The sequence below is a fragment of the Canis aureus genome, chromosome 7 (genome assembly GCF_053574225.1).
Source record: "Canis aureus isolate CA01 chromosome 7, VMU_Caureus_v.1.0, whole genome shotgun sequence".
NCBI classification, from domain to species: domain Eukaryota; kingdom Metazoa; phylum Chordata; class Mammalia; order Carnivora; family Canidae; genus Canis; species Canis aureus.
Genome location: NC_135617.1, coordinates 23,491,042 through 23,501,734, shown reverse-complemented (window position 1 = coordinate 23,501,734; position 10,693 = coordinate 23,491,042). Strand labels below are relative to the sequence as shown.

The 10,693-nt window shown below is 48.1% G+C and overlaps 1 protein-coding gene across 5 annotated transcripts in view; it reads right to left on the bottom strand.

Annotated features, from left to right (window-relative positions):
* Positions 1-3,696: 3,696 nt before the first annotated feature.
* Positions 3,697-10,693, bottom strand: part of BACH2 (BACH transcriptional regulator 2) — a 359,196-nt gene continuing 352,199 nt past the window's right edge. For all 5 annotated transcript variants that reach the window (XM_077903063.1, XM_077903060.1, XM_077903064.1 and 2 more), the window contains one exon: positions 3,697-10,097. In XM_077903063.1, coding sequence (XP_077759189.1) covers positions 9,591-10,097 — 507 coding nt within the window. In that variant the 3' untranslated portion in view covers positions 3,697-9,590. The remainder of the gene's footprint in view (positions 10,098-10,693) is intronic.

Here is a 10,693-nt window from a genome sequence, read left to right as displayed (position 1 = left end):
CTTTCAGAACATGCTTCTAGAACTTTCATCTATTATGAAAAAATAATCCATGCGTGGGGCTAGAAAAATGGACCCAGGAGCAGCCGGCATCTGCAGGAGAAAAGTTGCACTTTTGTTAGCTCAAATTGCAAGAAGAACTGCAGGAACCATTCTCTCCATAGGGACACCCACCAGGTGATGGGTGTGTACAGGGTGCTCCCAGCTGGGCCCACAGGAGACGTTTCCCAGATGGGGCTGGGATCAATGTCTGGTTGCCCCTGGCCTCACCACTGGGGGGCAGATCTGCTGTCAGGCAGGATGAGACAGGGAGGAAGTGCACACCAGGAGAAAAAAATCTCGGGGGAAGAGCTCCTGACACTCTGAGGGGAGAAGGATTAAGAAATGGCTATCCTTGCCCCACCGAGCAGCCTGGTGGGACTTGTTGCCCTGCTCACTGCAGAGAGCACTCCTGCTCTGCAGTGGCACAGCAGCAGCTGGAACCATTGAATAGATGGATCGATCGATCTCCTATTGGCTCTGTCTCTCTGGAGGACCCTGATACACTGGGTAACTGCCTGGGATGCTGTGGAAGGGAGCCCGGCATTGGATGGGGCTGCTCTGTGCTTCTAGCCCCAATGGCTACTGAGTCTCTCTGTCCCCGTACTTTGCAGAGGTGGAAATGAGGTGTGGAGATATGAAGAGGCATGATCTGTTCCACAGTGAGTTGCTAGAAGAGCCGGTGAAGACCAGGTGGATGAAAACGATGTTGGGGCCAAGTCCAAGTGTGTGCGTGCCCTTAAGGGGCCCACCATATTCCATGTGCTTGATGAGGACTCATTCTACCTTGTACAGCTGTGTAAAGTTATTGTTCATCCCCGTTTTATAGATCAGTGAAGGCTCAAAGAGACGAAGTAACTTGCCCCACAGCTAAGGATCGCACAGCTGAAGTGTCTGCTGTGCAGCTGAATTCAAACCCAGTCCCAGCTGCTCCAAGGTGCAGACCCCTTCCAGGAAGCTGTGAAGCCGTGCTGCCTCTCGTCCATAACAATCAGCAGCCCCTGGGCAATGATTTATTTGCACATCTGTCTGTTCAGCTAGCCTGTGGAAGCTATAAGGATAAGGCCTGTGCATTTTAAATCTTGGATGCCCAGCATGCAGCACAGCGTTGGATGAATGAATGTATGTTTATGCATAGATGCCAAAGACAATATATTACCTTTCACTTTCAAGTCTCTAGGCTCTTCCTTATTCACTGGTGTTCTGTTGTGTGCTGTCAATAGGTTTATTATGAGAGACTCTTTCAGAAACCTGTATGGCAGCGGGTTTTTTTTTTTTTTTCCTTTAAATTTCCTTTACCCCCAGAAGCCTTTACAGGGTCATTAACAAATAAAAGTTATAAATAAACGTTAAAGGAGTGTAAAAGGTGATGCTTCTAGTAAATGCTGGTGTGTCTCTGATGGATTCCATCTTTTGCTTTAGAATGAGGCTCACTGCCTCAGGGATGCACCTTCTTCAAGGGGGAAGAGGAAAAGCTAGCCATGAAGAACCAGTAATGCCTCTTTCTGGCTGACTGAGCAGGCCAGTGGCAGGTGTATGTGGGGATCTGAAGGAGCCAGAGGTGTGAGGATAGAAGGTATCATGGTTCTTGAATCAAAGTGAAAGGAAAGGCACTTGAGTAATGGGATGTGGGATGAATAGCTTTTTCCATCTCTCTGGAAAGTGACAATGCTCAAGGGGGAGAATTAGAAACCCATTCCACTCTGGGCACTATTGCCAGCTGATGTTAAACATCAACTACAGTCTAGCTCGTGCATGATAATTGAGGGGTGGTGGAGATGGGTTGGAGAAGAGTGAAAAATTCTAGAACAGTTCGAAAGCCTAGTTCTTTTTTTTTTTAAGATTTTATTTATTTATTCATAGACAGAGAGAGAGAGAGAGAGAGGCAGAGACACAGGCATAGGGAGAAGCAGGCTCCATGCAGGGAGCCGGATGGGGGACTCAATCCCGGGTCTCCAGGATCACACCCCAGGCTGCAGGCGGCGCCAAACCGCTGTGCCACCGGGGCTGCCTAAAGCACAGTTATTTCTAAATAGATCCCAAAACTGTTGGAGGGAACTGGTATAGCAGTAGCTGATCTGAGAATCCTCATTGTACCCTGAAAGTAGATATGAATCCCTCCAAAGGTGCACAAAGGAAAGTGGCTGCTGACCATCTGGGGTGGGCGGTGTTTGAATGCTCCTGTTCTGCAGAACACAATGGCTTTATTCTATTTCAAACTATCATGGTCATTCCCACCACAGGTGCAAATGTCAAGGCCAAAGAGCAAATGACCATCAGTTCCAAATGACCAGGTTGGCTTTCTGGCCTCCCTCCCTCCCTTCCTCCCCTTCCTTCCTTCCTGTTCTTTCTTTCTATCCATTCTTTTCCTTCCTTCTTTCTTTTTTCCTTCTCTTTCTCCCCCCCCCCCCCCCCCCGCTTTTTTAAAAAAAGATTTGAGAGAGAGAGAAAGCGCATGCGCATGGTGGAGGGGGGAGCAGAGAGAGAGGGAGAGAGAAAAACCCAAGCAGACTTGGAGCTAAGTGCAGAGCCCAACACGGGCTTTGATCCCGCGACCCATGAGATCATGACTTGAGCTGAAATCAAGAGTCTGATGTCTAACCAACTGTACCACCCAGGCGCCCTTAAATCACCAGGTTTTCTTAATAAATTTTTTTGGAACTAAGACCCACCTGCTTTTCCCAGAAGGGATTGAATAGCTTCCTGTCTTTAGGCAAAGGACTATACTTGACCTCTCACGCCTAAAACGTTATGACGGTGTGGTTTTGCTAACAGTTGCTAACCCCATTATATGCTCCCTGGAAGCCCTCCTTGACTCAGTAGGGTGCCCAGGGTGTGGAATTCAGTAACTTAGTTTCCCCATCTGGTGGATGGGGTGAGGCCAAGCACTTCCTGAAGCTCAGATCTCAGCAGCACTGTGCTCTTTAGACAGCATGAGAATTTATTATTGACCACGCACGTCTAGCTCTCCTCATGGTCATCTAGCCTACCGGCCATTCGGTACCTTGCTTTCCCTTTACATTGAACTCCAGGACTCAAATGATCGAATACAATTTCCTAGTTTAATGTTACTCCCTTAACCACAATTCTAAACTCCCTGCCCTGCTGATCGTCGTATCTTGGTGTTGGTTTAGTGCCCCTTTCTCTCTGGTTACTTTTAGTTAGCTTTCTGTTTTATTTATTCATTTAGTCAGTCAGTTAAATCTGCCCCCAACGTGGGGCTCGAACTCACCACCTTGAGATCAGGGTCACATGCTCCCCTGACTGAGCCATCTGGGCACTCCTAGCTTTCGGTTTTCAATTAGACCTGTTATTTTGCGGTAACTGTAGATCCACATGTCCTTGTACGAAACAATACCCTTCACCAGCTGCCCTTCACCAGCTGATGTTTTGTGTGGCTATGGCACATCGAAGCCAGTAAATTGCGTTTAATGCCTTTTATCTGCTTTCCCAGGCATCGGGGATTTTTTTTTTTTTTAATTCAGAGCTGAGGAGTTACATTAGCATTATCCCATTTTTTAGGTCTCTCATCAGATTAATCAGGCAGCAGTTAAAGGTCCATGCTAGAGGAAGACCCATGGTCTCTCTGGCTGAAGAGATTTCCTACGGCCTCCAGTCCCATGATCCGTTACACAGGGAGCAGAGGCAGGGAAAACCAACTTACAATGCATAATGATATGTCTTTATTTCATCAACAGAAATGGTGTCTAGACAAAATTCAGTTAACACTAGCAATTCAATTGAGTGAAAATTCTTTTTTGCACAATAGTGTATTTACAATGAGTAAATGAAGTTTCAATTCATTAGTTCATAGCAATGCTTTTCTTCCCCCAAAATGGTAAAAATTCTTAGTTACAGAGAATAAGCATCAACAGCCATTTCATTTTTACAATAAAAACCACAACAAAAAACCACAATCACTTAGAAAAAAAAAGACAAGCCTAAGAACTAGTACAATAAAACGATGCATCGAATTAAGTTACATTAATCGCATAGAATCTGTGTAAAAAGTATGTAGAAAAACACCTGATGTAACCTGTTACAGTCGTTGAGCAGTTATGAGAGGTACAGAGGGTTATACAGGTAGATATGTGTGAAACTGTCCGTATGGTTCGACCTGGGGAGGAAGAAGAGAGGGGCTGCAGCCCCTTGCATACACTGAGAAGACCCTGTTTTGAATATGGCCTCTGGAGTTTGTAAGGCATATATTAGAGGTGCGCTTGCATCAGACTGGTTCTGGAACAAATCCTCCCAGGCCCTTCTGGCCTCACAAGCAGAGGTGGTGCTTGCCTCGAGCGGCTCACCGTGTCTAACCAGCACCCGGAGCTCCCAGGTGCACTCACCAGAGGTGGCAGGTCTTTCACGTCCGAGCGTGAATGGGCATCCCAGCCTTCACACATGCCAGCGGCATTGCTAGGACCCAGGGGAGGTCACCCCTCTGCCCGCAGGCATATTTGGGTAGGAGACTTAGCATCATCGGTAGGAAAAACCCTCTTTGTCCCAAATCCCTTCCCTCCTTCCTCATATACGTGTCCGGTCAGCCCCCCCAGGAACGCTTGGCACTGACTGAATGGTCTTGGTGCCCTTCTGTTTCTAAGGAGGGCCACTGTTTTATCTGAGGTCAAGAAACTGGAATGAAGTGAAAGTCAGAGTTGTTTATCCATTGCTTGGTAGTGAGATGCATGCACCACGTCACAACATTAAATCAAAGCTACAAAGTGGGCCTCTGCACCCAAGGGGTAGTCTTCACAGAACGGCAGCATCATTTTCCTATTACCATTAAAATGCACTGATACTCATTTGATATAAATATTATCTCCCCGGGTGGAGTGTAGGAAAATACTATACATTTCCTTTTCTTTGCAAGAAATGTTTTTGCACCGTCAGCCGAATAATTTATCCTCAATCTGCCACCATAGGTCCTTTCTATGTACAAATATGATCCGCACACACTATCTGTGTACAGATATCGTCTAGTCTACAGCATCAGTCTTTGACGCTCAGGTCAGGAGCCGGCTCGGGCGGTACTGAGAACATCCAGATGGCCTCCATGCACACGGACCTCCCGCACGAATACCAACTCCACACAGGGTACTGCACCGTGGCCTGACTCGCCATTAACTGTGCCTACAACAAGATCCTCAATTTGGGGAAGGAATATTAACCTAGGATAGAGTGAACAGCTTTATTCTTAAACAACAACAAAAAAATTCTGCTCCTCAGTCTATTTACAGTTTTTTGAAGACAAGACTTGATTCTTGCTCCCTTTCGGGTCTGCGACTCCTCCAAAACTAGAAGCAGAAGGGGAGCAGTGTGAAGTCATTTGTTAGGCAGCTGCTAGTTTAAATGGGGTATAATGTAGAGACCCAGCCGGGTAGGTCTTTTGTAGCCGAGTAACCTTGCAGACTTTACCCACTTTGAGAGGCGCTGTGCTACTCCACAGGATGCAAAGCAGCCCAGAGGGACAGGGCTCTGGGATTTCTTAAAAGGCTTATAGTTTATACACCTTTGTTTCTTCTTCCTTAATGGCATCATTAAGTATTAAAAGAGTAATTGTAGGCTTAGGCCTTTTTTTTTTTTTTTTGTAAAGATTTTTAAAAGTCATCTTTACACCCAATGTGGGGCTGGAACTTAACCCCAAGATCAAGAGTCGCTTGCTTTATTGACTGAGCCAGCCAGGCGCCCCTAGACCTCCCGATCATAGCTTCGAACTTCACATTGTGCCCACCTGATTTCTGGCAGTTCTCTCGTGCAAGTCCTAGAGCTGGTCCCTGGCCTCCTTTTTAAGGAGAAGTGGCAGTTGGCATTCTAATCACTAGCCTTTTTTTTTTTTTTTTTTTTTACTTCCTTGGGAAAGCAATACAAGGATTAAATCCAAAGTCATAGTGCATCTTAAAAGCAGCATACTTTTAGAAAGACAGTTAATAAATTACTTATACAAAATAATGTTTTATACTGCAGCATCACCTCTGACGCCTGAGTCATTGTTAGGGAACCCGGAATAGAAATAGCAGGATGGCCTAGTAACTTTGCCAGCTCTTTTGTTTTGTTTTTGCAACTGTTTTGTTCCAGAATCAGTATGTAATGAAGTTTGATTTTATTCAAGGCACCCCCAGATAACGCAGAGAAACACACACATACAGCAAAGCACTCACCTGCCCAAAGCCTGACCAACCTGAATGAAGTGAGGTTGTCTGGACACACAAGTAGAACAAAGGCAGATTCAAGGGGAGGACTAGATTCAGGCAGATGCTAACTAGCCACAGGGCCACCTCCGTGGTCCCCACCCCAGCAGCTCATGCCCACCTCTTCGGAGACTCAACTGGGCCATGGCAGGGATCTTCCTCAACAGTCCATGGCTGGAGGGTCCTTTATTTTTTATAAGGAAGAACCCATAAGAGCACAACTAAATGTCACCGCACTGTGCAAACACTATTTCTTGCTCTTAACTTACTTTTCTTTTTCATAAAAGACACGGCCTCCTCCTAAGGGATCCCAGGTTAAGGAGATAGGTTGGTTTTTAAGACTACACTCGAGGCAATTTGGATTCTGGCCCCCAGCTAGTCCTCCCTGTGAATCCATCCAGAAACAATTTTGACGAACACATGGTTCAGGGTAGTAAAAGATAGGACAGGTCACGGAGACAATTGCACAGAGCCAGTCACTGTTTATGGTACATAGTGAACAAAATCCCAAGTTGTTAAAAATCTCTAAGAAATGGAAAGAGTTTTTTCAAGCAGTGTTTCTAACCAGTTCCCCATAGCAGGGGTTTGGCTGAGGAAGAGGAGGAAAAGCGAGGTCGGGGTAGATGGAGGGAGAATGTGGGCTGGGTCAGGGTGGAGGGACCTAGGGAGAGCCTTCCCCACCTGGCCGCGGCCGGCCGCGCAGGTGTGTGCAGACCGAACGACATGGAGACAGGGAGACGGACGGAATGTGGTCAAGACTACCAGTTGCACATGAGTTGTCACCAGGGTGAATCACGCCAACAAGTTGGTTTGGACCTGGTTATGATACTAGCAGAGAACATTCTTTTTTTTTTTTTTTTCCCCAAAAGAAAAGGAGGTCACTTAAAAGAGGCAACAAGAGAGTTAAAACACAAACTACTGTTGGCTGACTCCTCCACCGTAACACATACCTGTGGCCTATCACAGGATTCACACTGAATTTCAATCCCAGCTGTCACCAGTTTTCTACAAAGGCAAACCCCACGGTGAAGCACAGCACGGTTCCACTAGGCCGAGAAATTCCTCCAACAACCCTCATAAGAAGGGCAGCTCCAACTCCGAGCTGCGGCAAAGTCCGTCTCAGACTAGCACACGCAGACACGCACACATGAGGAGAAACAGAAACCCAGAGGCAGGTTTTAAAAGCGGAACTATTTTAAAAGAAAAGTCTTTTTTTTTTTTTATCCTACCGCATGAACCAACAAATTTCTGGCATTCATACATATTTAAACATTTAGCGCTAATATTTGTACAGAAAAAAGTTAATAATACTAAAACATGTTACTATGATTTCACTTTTCGCCTACATCATATACTAATTTCCCCTTTTACATGCAGCTTTAATATTGTCCAAACAATGGCACAAATAAAGAAACAAAGTCAACCATCTACTCCCCACTGCCCACCACCCCATCCCCACATCAAACCTTTCGGGACTCTTCCCGCAGCCCGGCTGGAGGGCCCACCGGAGGGAGGGAGCCGATTCCTCCTCTTAGGCTGGCGGCAGGGTCTGGGCACATCTTCCTGTAAACGTGGCCAGGGGCCAGCACGCCCCCAAAGCCAAGGGAAGCTGCTCTCCGTGGGTTGCAAGCCAACCAGTTTTGCAGCAAGAGAAGAAAATTATCATCAGGTGAGGGTAGGTGTGTGTGTGGCGGGGAGGGGGGCAGGGAGGGCTCCTTGGCCATATCATGTCCAAAGCCTCAGAATGAAATCTGCCTTCGGACAAGAGATGAGCAGAAAAACCTCAGAATTCAACTCAAAGCATCTGGAGAGGGGGAAGGAGAAAGAAATACTTCTGCCTGCGTCAGGGACAGACCCCAGGCTCACGTGCGCCCCTCCTCCCGCTCTGCTCTCCCCTCCTCTGGGCGAGCTGCATCAGCCCAGGACGCCACTTACAGGCAACTCCAGGTGCTGTGATGCAAACTCACTCAGGTGAGACATCCTGGGAGCCCGGCCTGGGCAGGGGAGGGGCGGGGTGGCCGATCCATCGGCCAAATCCTTCCAAAAAGTTCCTCCCTCACTGCACTTCCAAAGGCAGGCAGAGGCCTGAGGACCGGCTGAAATGAATGGGACTCGCCCCCTGGGTGAGAAAATAGTAATAACTTGATTTTTAGGAGCCAATGCCTGCTGAGTTCTGGAACAAAATCATGGGTTCCTGCTGTTTGGATGCACTTTCGAGCGGACGTCCACACTCTCTCCCCACTTAGGAGTCTGAACGTCCAGCATCAACTCTGAACTCTCCGCATTTAAACTTTGCTTCCGGGAAAGGTGGGGAGGAGGTGAAATATAAAAATATTCAAGCAGATTATTGTCTACACATCCTAGGATGAATTCATTATTTGGCAAGATTATTTTTCCTACATAATTATCACCTGAGTGCTTTTTAATTAGCTAAAATGTCTTACTTTTTAAACTAAAAGCAAAGAATATACAGTATACTTGAGTTATACTGAAGTAACAACTTCATTTAAGAAAATAGGTTTGACCCAAAACTCAGTGCAAGTGGCAAAGTTGACCATGACTGTACAGTATCTGCAAGAAAAAAAAAAAAAAAGAAAAAAAGAAAAACAAACCCACGACACTCAGATGACACCAGCTGATGGTGCCCAAAGCAAACCAAACGACAACAAAAAAGGGTCTGAAATAAAACCTCCAAAAAAAAAAAAAAAAGCTTCCAACACTGAATTCTGATCCATAAATAAGTACAAATTGAAATTGAACTGCGAAGCAAGAAAAATGACCATGTTAACGGTTACCAAACTAGTTCTAGCATGGGAGACAAAAGAAGAGGAATGTTGGAACCTGTTGGTAAATGAGAAATGAAGTTTCCAGTTTCAGGATGAGAGAATTGAGGCATGCAGGACTTTTGCATATGGATATATATATATTTTATATATATATATTATATATAATATGTACAGTCTAGCTATAAAACTTTGATGTGTATAGAAGCTGTCTTCAATGAAAAAAATTGAACATTCAGAAGAAATTCCTGAGATAGGGTTTGTGACATGGGCCACTGAGAAAAGAAATCCGTGGTTGGGTCCTGGAGGTGTTATAGTCTATCCCTGTTGAGACTGAAATTCACCCACAGACAGGCAGTGCCACCACCGCCGCCGCCCCTTGCCGGGCAAGGGCTAGCACCATTGGGAAGGTAACTGTACCGCTCGGCGCGGAGAGAGGAGGGAATACTCAGAGACAGTATTGCTGCTAAGAACGCTGTAGTGTGCACCGATTCCTTCTAGGTTCTTCCAGACGGCAGAAGAGCAGCACGGCGGGCTGCCCGGGGAGCACCTGGGGGGCGGCGGGGCCGCCAAGTGGGCCGCGTCCCTAGGTGTACTCCTTCCTGGGCTGCTCGTCAGTCGTACACTTGTCAGTCATTTCCTGGCAGAAGTCCACGGTCACCGTCTGGCTCCTGGATTCCAGCGGAGGCCCCCTCTCCGGGAAGCCCCCCGGGTCGCTGCCCTCCGGCCTCCTCGTGCAATTCTCCGAGGAGGAGGAGGAGGAGGAGGAGGAGGGGGGGGCGCCGCTGGGAGCCCAGGGGGGGCCGGGGGGCGCGGGCCCGGGCTCCAGGCAGCAGGGCGCGCTCTCCCCCGCCGCGCACTGGGGGGCGGCCAGGTTCTGCTCGACGCCCAGGGGCGCAGCGTTAATACCGGCGGCGGCGGGGAGGCCCACGGGCCTGAGGACGGGGCAGTACCGGTGCAGGGCCTGGATCTGCTCGGGGCTCTGGATGTCGCGGCAGACCTCCTGGGAGAGGCAGGAGAAGTTGTCCAGCAGCTCCCCCATGCAGGCCTTCAGCTGGTTCCTCTCCGACAGCAGCTTCTCCTTCTCGCACACCTGCACCACAGAGAAGGACAAGGCCCCGTCAAGCCTGACCCGGAGGACAGGAGCCCTCGGCTCCCGGGCTTGGCCAGCTGCTGCACTCTGTGTTACACGGGGGCTCACGAACGCGCAGGCCAGGATCTGGGGACCCACAGACCAGGTTCAGGGAGCTGGGCCTGAGCAGCCTACCCGGGCGTGCCAGGGAGCCCGACAGACAGACCAGACAGACAGACGCCTTCCGTGCGGCAGCTCTTCGTCCTTCTCTGGGGTCTGGCAAAATTATCACCTGCCAGAGAACCGCAGGGGGTCAAGGAGCTGGTTTCTGGGAATTTGGGGGTTGCAGAGAATCAACTGGAAAACTCTCAGTCCCAAAAGCGTAGTTGGAAAAAGCTCCCCAAACGCATTAGGCTGCCATTTTTGAAGGTCAGAAATTGACCAATTCCAACTCTATGACATTTTGGAAAGAGGCAACATTATGGGGAAAGACCAGAAGTGGCCAGGGAGTGCGGAGTGGGGGGAGAGAGGGATGGGCAGGTGAAGCACAGAGGATCTTCAGGGCAGCAGAATTACTCACTGTACAGTCAGGATGCATCTACTGTCCAAATCCACAA